A 19,504-nucleotide genomic window follows, 5' to 3' on the forward strand; every position below is an offset into this window, starting at 1 on the left:
GAATAAATTTGATTGCTTTGCTTTATTACCTACCTGTGTGAAGCCATATTGTTTTTGAACACAGGATTAGTATATCCACAACAGGGTCTTCCTCCCTCTTGGGGAAGCACGCTGAAGGAATTTTGTAAGCGTGTGCCGGTTACCGCTAGTCTTGAGGGCCGGCCACGCTACAATGTCCACTGTTGGAAACAGGATACTGGGCTTGATGGACATTCAGTCTGTCCCAGTATGGCAACACTTATGTTCCTAGGGTCTTATATTTAACCAAGCCAGTGTACAACATATATAAATTTTCAACACATTGCTTTATCTTATAAAATTTTAACAAATGGCAGTCACTACAAATGTTTATTTTTTAACATTTCTAACCTGCCTATTGCCTAGATGAGGTACAATAAAACAGTTCATTTCTCTTCTTTTACCTGTGCATAGCTCCACTACAAGCCATAGATGATTACTTGTTTCATACCATTCATGAAAGGTGACCACATTCTTATGTCTAATATCATGGGTAAGGCGAACCTGCAACAATATAGTGCACAAGTTATTTCAGATTCTTTTATTTTTCATTTCAGTAACAGCATTTAAAATTCTAACTAAAAAAAAATGTTACTTTTAAATATAAAAGACGTTCAAAGTCCATGTGCCATTTTTTCTGTTTGGACAACTTCATGTCTGGGGTGTGCCTCAATTAACCCCTTTTGTTCTGTGTACACATCACTGATATGTAATTCCATGCCATAAAAATTACTATTTAATTTGGCCCTATCATCAGACCTGAACAAATATGGTCCAAACCTAGGAGCCACTTCCTAGGGTTACCATATTTTTCTCGGTGAAATCCTGGACACCTGGCCCCACTCCACCCTGTTCCACCTTCAGCCCGCCCCAAGCCCCACCACCAAAAGCCTCATCTCATTATTCCTGACCTCTGGGCCATGACCTCCGAGCATGCATGGACACATGCAACATCATCTGCACATGCTCAGAGAGACCAGAGCTTTCCAAAACCAGGACAACTGCTGGATTTTGGAAAGTTCACCCAGGCACCCAGACAGTCTTCTAAAAAGAGAACATGTTCGTTTTTTCCTAGACGTCTGGTAACCCTACCACTTCCAAATGTGGGCGCCTACATAAAAATCAATATCACTTCCTCTCTTACATATACATCCTTCAGTTATCCCCTAAAACCCTTTCCCATGCACTTTCTTACTTCAACCCACCACCACCACAAAATTTCTCAAATACAGTGGTGCCTCACACAACGAACTTAATTCGTTCCAGGAGCAAGTTTGTTATGCGAAAAGTTCGTTATGTGAAACGCGTTTTCCCATAACAATACATGTAAAACAAAATAATTCGTAAGATGACATAAAAAAGATAAATTTTTTGTTATTATTTTCATTTAGATACATCTAAAAACACACATTTTTTAAATTTAAAGACAGACTAAGTAGAGTCTATCGAATCTTGCACATCTTCACTGTATGTTTCCTAATGGAGTGAGCAGGCAGTGCCATGCGTTAAGGCCTTGCCAAATCCAGCATCTACCACCTTCTGCTGTTCAGCAAAGTAAAAGGAAGGGACCCAATACTGCAGTTAAACGTCCATTTTTTTAAATCATTATTGGAAGTCCTAGTTCTTAATTTAAGCATCCCTGTAAAATAGGGCTAGAACTGGAAAACCTCCAGACACAGAAGCTGAAGTTAGCCCCAAACCCTTCCGGGAAGAAAGCAAACGGTGGCTCGAGAGGGTCCGAAAGGGCGGGGCCCATCAGACTCACCCCACCACCAGGACCGTCAGCGCCGCCACCGCCAGGTAGTTGGTCTGGTAGTAGAGCAGGTTGCTGACCACTCGGTTGTTCCATTTGTTGATGTCCTTGAAATCGGGCTTGGCGAAGCGATCGGAGCCCGGGAAGAAGTCGGCCCAGGCCCGGAAGGGAGCCAGTTGCACTTCCATGACGGCCAGCGGCTGCTGCTTCTCTTCCAATGGCCCTGGGCTGCACCGGCTAGAGCGGAGCGCGAGCGTGGGATCAGCTGAGCGGCGCGAGCTCCGGGCTCCTCCCTTCACTTCCTGCTCGGGGAGTGGAAGGGCTGCCTTTTATGTCTAAAACGCAACGAAGCTCCCTAACGAGCAAACCGTCCACTTTTCTTTTCTTTTTTTTTAGCATCGGGGAAGCGGCGAGAGTAGCTCCGCCCCCCCCCAACGCATCAGCAGTAGGCGCGGATGCAGCTCGGGCGACTTCGTTGTGTGAAACGAAGTCCGTTGTACGGATCAAGACAAGAAGTTCGTTGTGCGCAGCGTTCGCTGTGCGAGGCGTTCGTTATGCGAGGCACCACTGTACTCTCTACTCCCCTCTTCTGCTTGATGCACTAATTCTTCCACCTCACAGCTTTAAGTAAAGAGAGGAGTATGATACCACACTCCTGCCTGCTTCCAATACCACTGGCCAAAGATCTGTGGTCAGTGCTTAGCACGCCCCATGTGTTCAACCCATAAATAACTACAACATCAAAGGCGAGACCTTGACAAGTACCCCTAATAAATTCTACCAACAGGAAATATTACAAAAGATTCTAAGAAGCAGCGAGCCAAAAATATGCAGCATATTTTAAACCGGGGTTTACTGCTAGTGCTCTTCTTAAAACTTGCACTATCAAAGAGAGTTCCTTGTAGAGTTAAACAATCAACGTATGTTTGGAAGTACTCTGTAGAGAGTTAATCATTCCTTCTGTTCATAAAAGCACAGAGCATTCCTCAACTTTTCAGGCAGCTGTAATCAACTGCTGCCAAGACCACAATTACTCTCACTTGAACTAGTGAATCAGTCATGGGAGGGCCAAAGGTACTGTATGTTTTACCTCATATACCTTGCTTGTGCATCATACACAGAACAGACAGCATAAATTGGGGGAGGACAATTCTTTAAAGTAATTTAATTACAATAGTAAACTTAAAACATTTCCCCTGTAAGAATGCATTTTAAACCCAAGGGAAAATATGCAAGCCTGCAGGTAGTGTGTATCCTTGTGTCTAACAAAACACACCAGTGTTGGGACTTGGATGTTGTGGGTACTTTATACTCATGGATTTTGCACCATGTTTTATTAGCAGCTACAATCTCTGCACTACAAATCGTGTTTAGGGCTTCAAAATGTTTAATAAAAGGTTTATATACCGCCTTTCAATAGAACAATCAAAGTGTACAACAAATTAGAAGAGAGAAACTACAAATTAGATGACAGGAAAGCAGAAAATAAGCACTTATAATTCAGAAACCACAGTTGGCATGCATCACACTTGCTGAAATCCTTGTGAACCAGAAAGAAAAAATAAATAAAGCACTTACAGAGAAATTGGTGAGGAATTTCTGAGGGGTGCTCAGGGGATGTGTGCACTAGAGAACAGAGTTTAAGGCAACACATGGAATTGGTAAGGAAATGGTATGTCGCTGCTAAGTGAAATTTTGTATAACTGCTCTGGAGTATGTGTGTGTGTGGAAAGAGTGGATATTTTTGAAATAATATTTCCTGTAAATGTTTGATTTCATAAGAAATGATGCAAATTATACTTGCTTATTGGCTGTTGGGCTGAGATGTGTACTGAGAAAACTGTAAAGCAGAATACAGCTGAGTTGTGGGGCAATCAGACTAGCAGCCGGGCAAAGAACCCGTGCACCCCCCTCCTCTCCCCCCGCAAAGACTACTTGCAAAAGGGATGCCCAGTCCCTCCTGCCAGACCCCCCAAACCCCCTGGGACATCAACCCCCCCCAACACATCCCCTGGCAGGAGGGATGCCCAGTCCCTCCTACCAGAACCCCCCCCCCAACCCTCTGAGACATCGAAACACCCCACCTCTCTAACATATCCCCCAGATAGGAGGTATGCCCACTCTCATGGGGGGTGGCCTAAGGGATATGACCAATAGGAATGTTAGGCCACTCCCAGTGCATCCCAGAATACACTGCAAGAGGCCTAAGATTCCGGTTGGCCCAGTGGCCGAAGGGAGTAAGCATCCTTCTGGCTGGCCAACTCAATAAGGTACTTGGGTGGGTCCGGGTGAGCTTGGAGTGGGGGGTATCCATCAGGAGGGACTGGGCATCCCTCCTGCTGGGGTATGTGTCAGAAAGGTGGGGGGGTTTGATGTCTTGGAGGGGGGTTCCGGCAGGAGGGACTGGGGATCTCTCCTGCCGGGGGATGTGTCAGGGTGGGGGGTTTCCATCAGGAGGAATGGGCATCCCTCCTGCCATAGGCATTTGGAGGTGGGGGACTGCCGGTAGTCTTCGCGGAGGGAGGGGGGAGAACAAGTTCCCTGCTGCTAAAATGATCACGGCAGGAAGATTCCCTTGCCGTGATCAGCTTGGCAGCAACATGATTCTCTAACCGGCATACATGTGACAGACGCCGGTTAGAGAATTGTGTTGTTAGACAGGCTTAAGCGCCTGTCCGTGAGGACAGATGCGATTCTATATAGGAAGCCCGTATGCGATTCTCAAAAGCCACCTAGGAGGCTTCTGAGACCAGGCGTCCTATACAGAATCCGGCCCAGATTGCCTAATATTAGTGTTTAAGGCAAATGTTTTGTATTTAATTTAGTAACATAAAATAAAATTTTATTTGTATACCATGATACACTATGAAGATGGATATGGTTAATAAGTATTAACTAAAAGACCGTACATAAGCAGTGAGGGTACATGTACAAACAGCTTAGTAGCAGGGCAAGGTCAACATCAGGTACAATCAAGGTGACTTAATAAAGCTGTTTTTCTGCCAGAGTGCATTCCTGCAGTCTGTGATATAATTACCAAGGAGTTTCATTATTTCTGAATCAAAGATACTTGGATATACAGATAAACTTGAGGTTGCTCATATATTGTATGAATGTGTGTGTTGAAACTCTGTGAGTTGATTTAATATCAAAAACATTTTTTGTTGTTGTTTTCAAGGGAGAGTCAGCTTAGGGATTAAAGAATTTTCTGTTCTTTTGCACATCTAGAAATACATGGCCTTAGCTTAAGACGCCACTGACTTTAGCCTGCATTTATCCAGGGAGGTTAGAGTTTTGCTTCCTTTCATTTGTTTACAGATAGGATAGTAGCAAACATCCAGATCTTCAAAGGAGCTGCTGGCTCCAGACAGGTTTTAGGACAACAATTCAGTGGTACCCAGTGCAAAAAAGTAGCAATACTGGTGAAACATGTTAGGTTTTTTTTATATATACTTTATTTTTGTGTGCATACATATATACATTTTTTGTATTTTATTGAACTTTGGGACTGAGAAATACTCTGGTTTTAAAAGAGTCACCTAGTCAAATACTTACCTGTGGTTCTGGATATCCTGGAATAAAGTTGGTATTAAGTTGAAAGGCATGACATGTTTTTTGAAAGGCAGATAGGCAGGAGCTGAATTAGCGAATTTGCTTCTGAGCCCAGCTTCTCCCCCTCCTTTAACGTTGGTTTTCCGCACACATACCATGGTGTCGGAGCTTAGAGAATCTAGTCCTAAATCAGGGGACGGACCAAGAACAGACTTGCTACGTCCGCCTGCTGGAGACTGAGAAGAGACTGGCTTTAGGGGTACTGCACAGCTCACTTATACTTTATCTCAGAAGTTATCTATTCTCAGTCTCCACCTGCTGGCAGAGATGCGTAAACCATTAGTCTGTGCCGGTCTAGAATGCCACTAAAGAAGTTTTGATTACAAATTAGTGGAAGAAACAGCAAACAAGGGCCATATAAAAACCATTCTCTGGGTTGTGCATTTTCTTTTGAAAGCTAAGGGCAATTATATGATGAAAAAAAATGTCAAGCCAGCCCTAAGTACAAGTTTTTAGTTTAAGCATGTGTTCTTACCCAGTTAGTAATTTCTGGCTTTTTGCTTTTATCAATGCAAAGAATTGCAACAAAATTAATAGTGCCTTTTCTTCTGCCTTTATAAACAACAGACTTGCTTCCTCTTCCAATTTCTTCATACAAAATAAAGTTTTCCATCTTCAAAGTTAATTTAAGTTTGAACACGAGATGAACTGTCCAGGTGTCTTCATCAGCAACACTTCATAAAAAGGGGAGGAAAAACATTAAGCATTTAAAACAAGATTGGAAAAATGTACTTTAACAAATAAATACAGTTGTATATAAAGTTAAGACCCGATTGTCAATGAATCCCTAATGAACTAACACAATCTCTAGGAGGCAAAGCTAAATAAAGCATCTTATTGCAATTTTTTATGCAAACTTAAATAAAATGTATTTAAAATCATTTATAGTCGGTGGCTGGTTTTAACAGATTGAAAGTAATAAAATGACAAACACAAGTGCAAAAACTTTGACAGCCTTCCTCCGTTCATTTTAAGTTACTAATATGGACAAAAAGTTAAAATTAGGCCTTCGATTAGCCAAATAAAGGCAATTCCATGATACAACAAATAGTCTGAAACACGAACTGTTAAAGCTGAAGCAAGATCTGAAGACCAAGAAAGGTCCTTATACAACTGTTCCAAAATTGGATAGAATAGCAATACTGAACCCACATATCAATGCAAACAGTCTGCTGAAAAGCTTAACTGGCACAGGTCCATAAGACATCCTCCCTTTTTTTCAAAGCCGTGCGGCAATGGCCCCAAAGCCCTTTAATAGAGGGACAGATTGAAGGGGATGCAAGGGGGAGGAATATTGGACATAGTGATGGAGGGAGAGATGTGGGCATGGTGCTGGAGAGGGGTGATAGAAAGAGAAATGGGCATGTGGTGAAACAGTGGTGAAAAATGCTGCACATGATCTGGGGGATGAGAGAGGGAGAAAACAACAAACAGACTGCAGACAATGTACAAGATGCAGGCGTTGTTTATTAGTAAATGCAGTAACATATACAACCTTATAGCCAACCAAGGGACCCGACACGGTCCGTGTTTCGGATGACACACCTTCCTCAGGGGTCCTAATGAATTTAAGCATAAATACTTAAGAAGAGATGAGGGAGAAATGTTGACTTATGGAGGGACAGAGAGAGAGAGAGAGAAGAGCGCAAAAGCCTTGTTGATGAATAATTTAAAAAGCTTATTCTGCACATATACTGGATGATTCAAATTCCAAGCTTAAAATATCAAACAGAGCAATTTGAATTCCATACGTTTAACAACAGGTAGCCAATGCAGATTGTACAAAACTGGAATAATATGTTCAGTTTTGTTAACACCCATAAGCAATCTAGCAGCAGTGTTCTGAACTAACTGCAAATGATGTAAATTAATTTGACTAGATCCAAGAAACAAACTGTTGTAATAGTCTAAGCAACTTGTTATGAAGGCATTAAAGGAGGCATTAAAGGAGGCAAGCCAACGGGCGCTGCACCTGATCGGACCGAGGCAGGCAGGGAGAAGGTTCCGAACAGAACAGAGGAGAAGGAGGACTAGGAGGCAGGAGGCAGAGAGAGGTGCTTGCAGCACAGAGCACGAGGGGACTTGCTGGGGTCGCGGCGTGAGTAGCTCCGCCCACCCCACGACGTAAGCAAACAGCGACCGGGCTCCTCCATTAAAGGAGGCAAGCCAACGGCGCGCAGCCGTTCGGCGCGCGGCGAAGGCGAGCGGCAAAGGCGCTCGCCTTAGCGAGAGCGCCTTTGCGAGGAGCCTCAAGAGGAACCAAATCTAGAGAAACAAGACACTGCAGGACATCTAGCTTAAGCTCATCCTAGCTTAAGCTCAATCTTACATTCACACATCCTGCTGCTTAGATTTCTCTGACCCACTAACTTTTCAAACGCTACTCTTCAGACACCCTCTCATACTATCCCTTCTGACACCTTTTTCATTCACTACCCTTCAGACACACTAACCAACATACTCTCATACTATCTCTCTTTCTCTTTTATTCCCTCTCATATACTCTCCCTCATCTCTCATCTCTCATCTTCTCGTTAACAGGCAGACCACATATATTTCCAAGTATGGCAGGACGAACAAGAAGCGTGAAGCCTACAAGCAAGATCGGCACTCCCTGCACTAAGGAAGTCTCAGTGCAGACCGAGACCATCCCACTGCAGTACATTACGACCTCTACTCAGACAGAAGAGGTCGGCCAGCAAGACAAGTATCATACAGGAACTAAAGAGCCTCAGGGAGGAGGTGAAACGCCTGAGAGGCATCAGAGAGGATGAGGCTTACATCGATGGAATAGTGCAGGAACTGTCCCTTATAACCGAACACACCTGTGGCAGATCCCTTGTTGAGACACCAGGGCTGTCGACGCTGGAACCAACAGTTGGAATCCAGGAGATGGCTGGAGACACTGACTCCTGGAAGTTAGTGACTTCCTCCACAGGTAAACGTAGGAGGCCCCCCCCATCTACAAACTCTTCACCTTCCTATTCTTTCTCTCACCAGGGCAACTCCACATCGACTCCACAACTTAATCTGGAGAACAGATTTCACGTACTGCAAGAAGAGACTGCCGATGTGAAGCAGGACCAGGTTCAACACGTGTCATCATCCCCAGGGACAGCAGATCGACCCCCCCAAAAGAAGCGGAGAGTAATAACCATTGGGGACTCCATGCTGAGAGGCACCAAGGGACCAGTATGCAGGCCAGATATACAGTCAAGGGAGATCTGCTGTCTGCCTGGAGCCAGAATACGTGATGTGACCGCCTGCCTTGACAGACTTCTTAGGCCCCAGGACCACTTCCCCATGCTGCTCATCCACGTTGGAACGAATGACACAGCCAAGAACAGCGCGGAGGACATAGCTAGAGACTTCAGAGATCTGGGGAAGAGGCTGAAGCGGACAGATGCACAGGTAGTATTCTCTTCAATTCTTCCTGTTAGGGGCAAGGGAAGAGAGAGGGACGAACGTATCCTGAAGACGAATGAGTGGCTACAACGGTGGTGCCGGGAAATGAACTTCGGATTCCTGAACCATGGAGAGACGCTGCAGGGACTCCAGGGACCAGACGGACTACACCTGACCAGCAGAGGTAAGAATGTCTTCGGACATCGTCTAGCCCGCCTACTTAGAAGGGCTTTAAACTAGGTAAGTTGGGGGAGGGTACCCACTTATATACAGGAGCAGTAAGTATCAACCCTGATGTGATGATCCAAAACTCCGCTTCTAGGTACGAGATAAGTACGCTCACTGCTAAAGATTCGCTAGGAGACTCTTTGATACAGAGGGGTAGCTCTCTACATGGGTTTAGCAAACACAAACAGTGGAGAGCTATGTATGTTAACGCACACAGTTTAGGGAATAAATTTCTAGAACTGGAAACAGAAATAGTAGATGCAGACCTGGACGTGGTGGCAATATCCGAAACATGGTTCACAGACTCTCATGGGTGGGATATAACTATTCCAGGGTACAACCTGCTTCGCAAAGACAGAGAGGGTAAGTTAGGAGGGGGGGTTGCACTTTACATCAAAGAAAACATCAAAACAACCAGGATCACCGATGTCAAGTACACCGGGGAATCCATCTGGGTAAACCTGGCCAGAGGCAGAGAAAAATGTTTATACCTTGGGGTGGTATACAGACCTCCAAGACAATCGGAGGACAAGGACGCAGAATTAATTGAAGACATTGAGAATATCACTTTAAGGGGGGACGCCGTTCTGTTAGGGGACTTCAACATGCCTGATGTAGACTGGAATACACTCTCAGCAACAACTTGTGGGAGTAGGAGGATATTATCATCCATGAAGGGAGTACGGCTTAAACAAATGATACATGAGCCCACTAGGGCCCAGGCCATCCTAGATCTAGTACTTACAAACGGAGAAAGCGTCTCGGAGGTCTCGGTGGGAGAAACGCTAGCCTCCAGTGACCATAACATGGTATGGTTCAACCTTAGGAAGGGCTTCCCTAAATCACAAACAAAAACGAGGATACTCAAATTCCGGGGCGTGGACTTCGCACGCATGGGAGATTTCGTCCAGCAAACGCTACAGGTTCAGGAGGAAACTGATAATGTGGAAGCTATGTGGTCAATCCTGAAACTGACCCTACAGGAGGCAACTGTCCGTTACATAAAATCGGTAAATAAAAAACAAAGAAACAAGAAACCTCAATGGTTCACGGATGAAATCTCGTATCTCATCAAGGAGAAAAAAAGAGCATTTCTTTCTTACAAACGTACGGGGAAAGGAGAAGCTAACAGTCAATACAGGGCCAGGTCTGCAGAGGTCAAAACAGCAGTTAGGGAGGCCAAACTACGAGTGGAAGAAAACCTAGCAAAGAACATTAAAAAAGGGGACAAATCCTTCTTCAGGTATATTAATGATAGGAAAAAGAACACCAGCGGAATAGTACGCCTTAGAACCCCGGATGGGAATTACGCAGAAGCAGACTCTGACAAAGCCAAACTACTGAATGAATACTTCTGCTCAGTCTTTACCTGCGAGGCACCTGGACACGGACCTCAGCTGGTATCAAATTCAAGCATGGAAGACCCATTTCAGAACTTTGAGTTCACACCGGCTGACGTTTACAGAGAACTGGCAAGGCTCAAGGTGAACAAAGCCATGGGACCAGACAAAGTGCACCCGAGAGTGCTCAGAGAGCTGTGCGGAGTCCTGGCAGAGCCATTAGCCATACTCTTCAATCTTTCCCTAAGGACGGGGAGAGTCCCACTAGACTGGAAAACAGCTAACGTCGTTCCTCTGCACAAAAAGGGTTGCAGAGCAGAGGCTGCGAATTACAGACCGGTGAGTCTCACATCGATAGTGTGTAAACTCATGGAAACACTACTTAAACGCAAGTTAGACATGATCTTGGAGGATGGGAATATGAGGGATCCCAATCAACATGGATTCACTAGGGGTAGGTCATGTCAATCTAATCTCATCGGCTTCTTTGATTGGGTAACAACGAAGCTGGACTCCGGGGAGTCTCTGGACATAGTATACTTGGATTTTAGTAAAGCTTTTGACAGTGTACCACACCGCAGGCTTTTAAGCAAGATGAAATCAATGGGGATAGGTGAGACGCTAACTACTTGGGTCCAAGATTGGCTGAGTGGTAGACTTCAAATGGTGATGGTCAATGGCACCTTCTCTGAAACATCGGAAGTGACCAGCGGAGTCCCACAGGGCTCAGTCCTGGGTCCACTCCTTTTTAACATATTCATAGGGGACTTGACACGAGGGCTTCAGGGTAAAGTAACATTATTCGCTGATGACGCCAAAATATGCAATATAGTAAGGGAAAATGATTTGCAGGATTGTATGACGCAGGACCTGCTTACATTGGAGAACTGGTCCTCAACATGGCAGCTGGGCTTCAACGCCAAGAAATGTAAGGTCATGCACCTCGGTAGCAGGAATCCATGCAAAACCTACACCTTAAATGGAGAAACGTTGACCAGGACGATAGTTGAGCGAGACTTGGGAGTGATCATCAGTGCAGACATGAAGGTTGCAAATCAGGTGGAAAAAGCATCATCCAAGGCAAGACAAATGATTGGATGTATCAATAGAAGCTTCGTTAGCAGGAAACCTGAGGTCATATTGCCACTGTACAAAACCATGGTAAGACCTCACCTGGAGTACTGTGTGCAATTCTGGAGGCCACATTACCGCAAAGATGTGCTTAGAGTCGAGTCGGTTCAGCGGATGGCCACTAGGAATATTTCGGGGCTCAAGGGTCTCTCGTATGAGGAGAGACTGAACAAACTGCAGCTCTACACTCTGGAGGAACGCAGGGAGAGGGGAGACATGATTGAAACGTTTAAATACATCACGGGTCGTGTCGAGGTAGAAGATGACATCTTTCTACTCAGGGGACCCTCAGCCACAAGAGGACATCCGCTCAAACTCAGAGGAGGGGTGACATTAGGAAGTATTTCTTCACGGAAAGAGTGGTAGGGCACTGGAATAAACTTCCAGAGCAGGTGGCCAAGGCCAATAGCGTGCTTGACTTTAAGAATAAATGGGACATCTACGTGGGATCCCTACAGAGGCCTAGTAAGACACTCAGACTTGATAGGGCGGGTCAGTAGAGTGGGCAGACTTGGTGGGCTATGGCCCTTTTCTGCCGTCACCTTTCTATGTTTCTATGTTTCTATGTTTCTATGTATCAGTTTTGTCAAATTATCTTTAGACAGCAAAGGTTTTACATGATGCAACATATGCAAATGAAAATAACATTATTTTACCATATTCCCTATCTGTGGTTTAAAACAGATTACTTTCACACCAAACTCCTAAAGTGGTTAAATGTGAAGAAAGAGACATCTGCTGGCCATTTTAAAAAGGCAAAACTTTTAGAAATCAACATTGCAGAAGATTTTTGTGTATTTAGAAGATTGTGATTAGACAACCAAACAGATAACTCAGTTTAACACTGAAATCAGATATTACTGCTTCATAATTGTCACAAAAACACAACTAGCTGAATGCCATCTGCAAAGTGAAATCAATTTCCCAAGACTAGGAGTCTCGCCAAACATTCCAAATAAAGATTAAAAAGAACTGGGGACAACAACAATCCCTGTGGGACTCCTGATTTTAGGGAATTTCTAGAAGACAAATAATTACGCTTCCAATAGAGTCTGACTAAATATGATTGATTTGAAAACTAGGAAAAAACCATTTAAGGACTTGTGATCTTATTAACCCTATGTCATGCAACCTTTGCACTAACTTGCAATGAGAAAGGGAATCAAATGCTGCTGTTAAATCCAGTTGAACCCAGAGAGAATCAAGACCCTTACTCAAGACGTTATCTGTGATTTCTAGCAATAAAAGACTTACGGCCTCTTTCACAAAGCCGTGCTGCGCTAACGGTCCCGAAGCCCATAGAGATTTAAAGGGCTTTGGGGCTGTTGCCGCACAGCAGCCTCTAGCGCGGCTTTGTAAAAGAGGTCATCAGTATTATGATTTTTTCGATATCCCTACTAGTTAGGGTGCAAAATTTTATTTTCCTTCAAAAAGATCAGTCATTCCACCAAGACAAATTTCTCAATTGTTTAGCCAACAAAGACAGGATCGTCGACAGCATGGAAAAAGATACCGCAGTGGTGATCCATGTGGGGACGAACAACGTGAGCAACAGGAACTACAACAGAGAAGTACTGAAGGACCAGTTCCGGATGCTAGGAAGGAAGATGAAGACCAGAACGCAGAGGATAGCATTCTTGGAGATCCTGCCGGTATCCAGGGCAGATGAAAAGAGACAGATGGAGCTGCAAGCAGTCAATGCATGGATGTGGCGCTGGTGTGAAGAAGAAGGATTCCACTTCGTGCGCAACTGGACGACGTTCTGGGGGAAGAGCAAGCGATACATGAAGGACGGACTCCACCTCGGCAGAGACGGAACGAGGCTACTTGCAAGCAATATCAAGAGAGAAGATGAGAAGCTTTTAATCTAGGAAGAAGGGGAAAGCTGACAGTTGACCGAGAGACAGAATCGATGATTCGGGAACCAGTATACCCAAAGGATACCGTGCAGGAAGATGGAGGGGAAGACTCACCAGATCACAGACAAGATAGACCGAAAGGGACATAAAAGGAAAGGACACATAAGAAGGGAACAGGCTGCAAACTCAAGAGTATGAACATGAATGCAAGGAGCCTTAGAAATAAGATGGGTGAATTAGAAGCTGTGGCACAAAAGGATAACGTTGACATCATCGGCATCACGGAAACATGGTGGACTGATGAAAATGGGACACGGTGCTACTGGGATACAAACTATACCGCAGAGACAGAGTGACACAAAAAGGAGGAGGCATTGCCATATACGTCAAAGAGGGAATTGAATCTACTGGAGAGAACATGCAAAACAGACGGATAAGTTAGAGTCTCTATGGGTCAAAATTCCAGGAACAAATGGACCAGAAACGAGGATAGGCATCTACTACCGACCCCTAGGGCAGTCCGAAGAAATTGATGGAGAAATGACAGATGAGATTAAATGCAATTGCAAGGGAGGCAATGCAGTTATCATGGGCGACTTCAACTATCTGGGGATAGAATGGAACCTCGGCACCGCCAGCTGTGCTAGAGAGACCAAGTTCCTGGAAACTGTAGGCAATTGCTTCCTGGAACAACTTGTCAAGGAAAACACGAGAGGAAATGCAATTCTGGACTTAATTCTAAATGGGCTGCGAGGACCGGCACAAGATGTAGAAGGGACGCTGGGAAACAATGATCACAATATGATCCGCTTCAACCTGGAAACAGGGGCGAAACATTGGTCCAGAACGACGGCCATGGCGCTAAACTTCCGAAAAGGGAATTATGAAGGGATGAGACGCATGGTGGGGAAGAAGATTAAGAAGAGGATAAACACTGTAAAGACGCTAGAGCAAGCTTGGTCTCTTTTTAAGGATACGGTCACCGAGGCACAAAATCTATATATACACCACGTATCAACAAGGGATCAAAAAGAAAAAAGAATAAAGAACCGGCTTGGCTCACTGTAGAGGTTAAGGAAGTGATCAGAGACAAAAAAAACCTTGTTTAAGGAATGGAAAAGATAAAAAACGGACGAAAACTGGAATAAGCACAAACAACATCAACGCAGGTGCCACAAGGTGGTAAAAGAGGCCAAAAGAGACTATGAGGAAAAAATAGCCAAGGAGAAGAAAAACTTCAAGCCGTTCTTTCGATATATTAAAGGGAAACGACCCACAAAGGAAGCGGTGGGACCGTTGGATGACCAAGGAATAAAGGGCGCGCTAAAGGAGGACAAGGCAATCGCCGACAGACTGAACATGTTATTTTCGTCTGTATTTACCAAAGAGGATGTAACAGCATACCAGAACCCTTTAGACTACATGCTAGAAGTAAAAACAGGAAACTGACAGGGTTAACAGTCAGTTTAGAAGAGGTATGCAGGCAGATTGATAGGCTCAAGAGCGATAAATCCCCGAGACCGGATGGCATCCATCTGAGGGTCATCAAGGAACTGAAAGGGACCATAGCTGAACTGCTTCAACTAATAGCCAATCTGTCGATCAAAACGGGAAAGATTCCAGAGGACTGGAAAGTGGCGAATGTTACGCTGATCTTCAAAAAAGGTTTGTGGGGAGACCTGGGAAACTACAGACCAGTGAATGACCTCTGTACCGGGAAAAATAGTAGAGGCGCTGATAAAGGACCGCATCATTGAAAGACACAGTCTGATGAGGACCAGCCAGCACTGTTTCAGCAAAGGCAGATCTTGTCTGACAAACTTGCTGCACTTCTTTGAGGGAGTGAACAGGCAGATAGACAAGGCGACCCAGTCGACATTATATATCTGGACTTTCAGAAGTCATTTGATAAGTTTCCGCATGAACGACTACTTTGTAATCGAGGGTGAAATACTCATGTGGATTAAAAACTGGCTGGAGTATAGGAAACAGAGAGTGGGGGTAAATGGACAATACTCGGACTGGAGAAGCGTCACCAGTAGAGTGCCGCAGGGCTCGGTACTTGGACCCGTGCTCTTCAACATCTTTATAAACGATCTGGACATAGGTATAACAAGCGAGGTGATTAAATTTGCGGACGATACAAATTTATTCAGAGTAGTGAAGACGCAGGGGGGACTGCAAAGATCTGCAACGTGACAAAATCAGGCTTGAGGAATGGACATCACCATGGCAGATGAGGTTCAACATGGACAAGTGTAAAGTGATGCATATCGGTAACAAAAATCTCATGCACAAATACAGGATATCTGGGGCGGTACTTGGAGAGACCTCCCAGGAAAGGGACTTGGGAGACCTTTTTGGCAGGAGGGAGTAGGCATCCCTCCTGCCAATCTTTGATACAGGAAGGGACTCGCCAGCAAAGGGAATCTTTGTGGGGGAAGGGACTCGCCAGCAGGAGGGAGTGGGCATCCCTCCTGATGATATTCCGCATTGGGAGTAGGCATCGGCAGGGGGCCACTAGACCACTAGCCTTGTTTTTGGGTTCTGCTGAAGGGGAGGGAATTGGGGCAATTTGTTTTCGGGTCTGAGCTGCTTTATTTTCCTGTCAGTGCCTGAGCTAATCAGTACTCAGGCATTCACAGGAAAGTAAAGCTACACCAGTAAATATCGGCCTCGATTCCTTGTAAATGGAGGGGCGTTCCTTTTTGAGAATTGTAAGGAGAGCTCATTTTAATATTAATGACCTCATTGTACTACATTTGCATAGTACAATTAAAGGCTGCTAAACAGCACAAAAAAGACCACAGTGAGCAGTTTTGAGAATTGGAAGGTAAAATACTTGCATTTAACGATAGTTTAGCGCCATCATTAAATGCACAGTGACTTTAGAGAATCTAAGCCTGAGAGACAAACACCAGGTCTAAAATATTACTTTTCTCATTACCAATTATTTAAACCAGTGTCCCGCACTGGTTTTCAGCACAGTGGCAAACTAAACCCGGTACCCTGGCCAGAAGGCATCCGGAAGTGTGCGGACGTCAACACAATGATTTCTGCGCATGCGCAGAGGCCCGCTGGCCGTGACCCTGAACCTGTCACTTTGCCAGTGGGGATCCTAGAGGAGGGGAGGTGCAGGGAAAGGAAGAGAAACGATGGTGAGGAAGAGAGTTGTCAGCACCAGCTGACTGCCTACAGAACATGCCTCTTGCAGCGAGAGGCACATCCTGTAAGCAGCAGCCAGCGCCTCTCCTCTTTGCCAGCATCTTGGGGCACACCTGGAATCTGCTGCGGCACACAGTTTGCATTACACTGGTTTAAATCCTAAATTGCTCATGAATTCTAAAAAAATACAAATGATTGCAATTGCCTGCAATACTAATCAAATTAAAATCACATAAAACTACCAGATTAGCAAGCTTAGTAGCCACATATAAAATTGCCTCCATAAGAGAATTTACACAGGTACTACCTGAATAGGGGCACACTTCAGGGAAAATTCTATAAACAGGAGTCCTACCACTGTCTAACCAGCTATTCAGAATGCAGGAATTCTAAAAAAAAAAAAAAAACCAAAACCAAAAAACCTGAGGGAGGCCACCTACCCTGTATGTGTCTGTCTCGGGTGCAGGGAGGCACCTAGAGGCGATTAAACTCGCCCAAGGCTGGATGTGGGCGTGGTTTCACCCAGAAGTGGCCTTGGGCAACCTTAAGCATCTTCCTAAGGCCACGATAGGCACCTGAAATGTAGGCCTTTGAAATGCTGACCTACATTTCAAATAGACACTGCTGCTAAACTGATCACAGAAAGGAAATCTCCCTACAGCGATCAGCTGAACAGCCATTGCAGAGAACCACCGAACCCCACTGCAAGTTGGCCAGCAGGAGAGATGCCCACTCCCTCCTGCCACCACCCCCGAACAACCCTCCCCCTGACACTGTCCGCAGCAGGAAGGATGCTCACTCCCTCCACCCTCAAGCCCCTCCTCAAAGTCCCCCAGCAGAAAGTATGCCCACTCCCTCCTTCCAGAACCCCCAAAACAACCCCCAGCAGGAGGGATGTCCAATCCCTACTGCCAGCACCTCCTCCCCCCCACCCAACATCCCCGACAGGAGGTATGCCCACTCTCCTGCCGGCACCTCCTTGAACACATGACCCCCAAGCCCCTCCACCCCGTGCAAACCCCAACCCCTCCCTATGCCTTTTTCAGCAAGGCCAGTTGGAGGAATGCCTAATCCCTCTAGTTGGCAGGCCCACCTCTTCAGAATGACGGCCTTCCCCTTCCCGGTGCATCAGACCGATTTTGCTAAAATAGGTATGGGGGTGGGGGGTGGAGTGTCGGGGTTTGGGTGGATGGAGGGGAGTGCCATCAGGAGGGAATGGGCATCCCTCCTGCTGGGGACTGTTTCAGGGGTGGCAGCAGGAGGGATTGTGCATCCCTCCTGCCTGGGATTGTTTTGGAGGTGGTGGCAGGAGGGCTTGGGCATCCCTCCTGCCAGGATTGTTTGCGGGGACAGGTTTTCTTGCTGCAGCCACTGAGCTGATCACAGCAGGGGGATTCCCTTGCTGCAATCAGCTAAGTGGCAACGCGATTCTCTAACCAGTGCCTGTGACATGGATGCCGGATACACAATTGGGCAGGTATGGTGGGGTTAGGTGTCTATCCATTAAGCAGACGCGATTCTGTACAGGACGCTGGTGTCTGATTCTCAGCTGCTGCTCAGGCATCTATTCTATCTTAAGCGGCATCTTATACAGAATTAAGCCCTTGGAGCCTCCTGAATAGGAGGTAGTAAATTCTCCTGCACTCTAATGGTAAAATTAGCACAGGTCCTGCAAAAACAATTTTTTAACAAGCCCTAAATACTTCCAAGGAAATTCTGGTCTTAACACATTGAGAAAGTCTCATGTTAAAACGGATTAACCAACATTTTAACATCTTTTAGTAAAGGGCCCCTTAATTTTTCTCCCTTCACTCCACTCTCAAGATTCTTATAGCAGATTTAGATTAGGCCATCAAATAATATTTCTTGTCATCAACAGCAGATGAATCCAGCAACTAGTGGGATTGCGTCCACCAACCAGCAGGGGGAAATAGAGCGCACTGAATTGACCTCGGGTATATCTTGGATGCACATCCTCCTGGCCAATCAATATAGATCTTCCCATAGCAGTTGAAATAAAAAGTGTTTTATTATTTGTACATTTGTTGTAAGTTTAAAAAATGAATACAGAATTTTAAAAAAAACCAAAAAGAAATAAATCATATTAAAAAAAGAAATAAATCAAGTAAATCACATAAAACAAATCAACCGCATTAAACCTATGAGACATAGGACCACTATAGAACTTCTTCTGTTACATACGCTACTCAAATCATTGATATATCAAAATAGAGACTGCAACTTCCGTCTAAAGGCAAGCCCAACCACTCCTGAGAGCGACAAACCCCGCACCAGGGTGAGGCTCTGGATTCATCTGCTGTGATTAAAGGAAAGAAAATTATCAGGTAAGGACATAATTTTACCTTACTCTAAAAAAACCTTTGAAAATACCAAACATTTGGGTTGAAGTGGAGCCTACCCCACTTTAAAGAGGTACACTATCCACCACCTAGCACCTCTAGTCTCCTAAGCGAGCTACGAAATAGAAATATTACCAATTTCTGTGTTCATTTTTTACGACTAGTTTTGATAGCATCCAATGCTACCATAAGTGTCGTGGGATAAGCCACCCAGACCTCTGGCCTAATCAACTTTTCAGCTACTCTCCCTCCCCGCTAATCAAAAAGCTGACAAGTAGTTGCAGCACCACTCCGATAGCTATACTTTGGCCCTGATGGGAGAGTACCATGAAGATGTAAGGTGTTAGCAAGCGAGCAGTTTTCTTACCGAGTTGGGCTCTTATAACCTCACTGCCGCTGACAGTAAACCATATCCTTTCTCCCGCCTTACTCCAGCATTTGGTTTCCATGACTACCAGAAGGGGCGGGGGAACATGGAAAGAAAGCAACACAATTTGAGTGGCTGTGTTTCTCACAATCACAACTGTCCCCGCTATGCATTTCAAGCCTCATTCTGGAGCTCAAATAGCTTCTCGCGTTATTTTTCAAGCCTCATTCAAGGTCTCCAATAGCTTTTCTCTTTGTGTTTCAAGC

The 19,504-nt window shown here is 45.1% G+C and overlaps 1 protein-coding gene across 5 annotated transcripts in view; it reads right to left on the reverse strand.

Annotated features, from left to right (window-relative positions):
• The window catches only part of ULK4 (unc-51 like kinase 4), a 487,365-nt gene extending 467,954 nt beyond the window's left edge, over positions 1-19,411 (reverse strand). For 3 of the 5 annotated variants that reach the window (XM_033930452.1, XM_033930451.1, XM_033930450.1), the window contains exons 1-3: positions 19,007-19,140; positions 5,859-6,057; positions 423-522 (exon numbers count right to left, since the gene is read on the reverse strand). In XM_033930452.1, coding sequence (XP_033786343.1) covers positions 423-522; positions 5,859-6,057; positions 19,007-19,047 — 340 coding nt within the window. In that variant the 5' untranslated portion in view covers positions 19,048-19,140. Of the gene's footprint in view, positions 1-422; positions 523-5,858; positions 6,058-19,006; positions 19,142-19,238 lie in introns of those variants that run through there. The other 2 variants (XM_033930453.1, XM_033930454.1) reach the window with 2 other exon arrangements.
• Between the last annotated feature and the right edge of the window lie 93 nt (positions 19,412-19,504).

This window comes from Geotrypetes seraphini, chromosome 2, assembly GCF_902459505.1.
Source record: "Geotrypetes seraphini chromosome 2, aGeoSer1.1, whole genome shotgun sequence".
In the NCBI taxonomy this organism is placed as follows: Eukaryota; Metazoa; Chordata; class Amphibia; order Gymnophiona; family Dermophiidae; genus Geotrypetes; species Geotrypetes seraphini.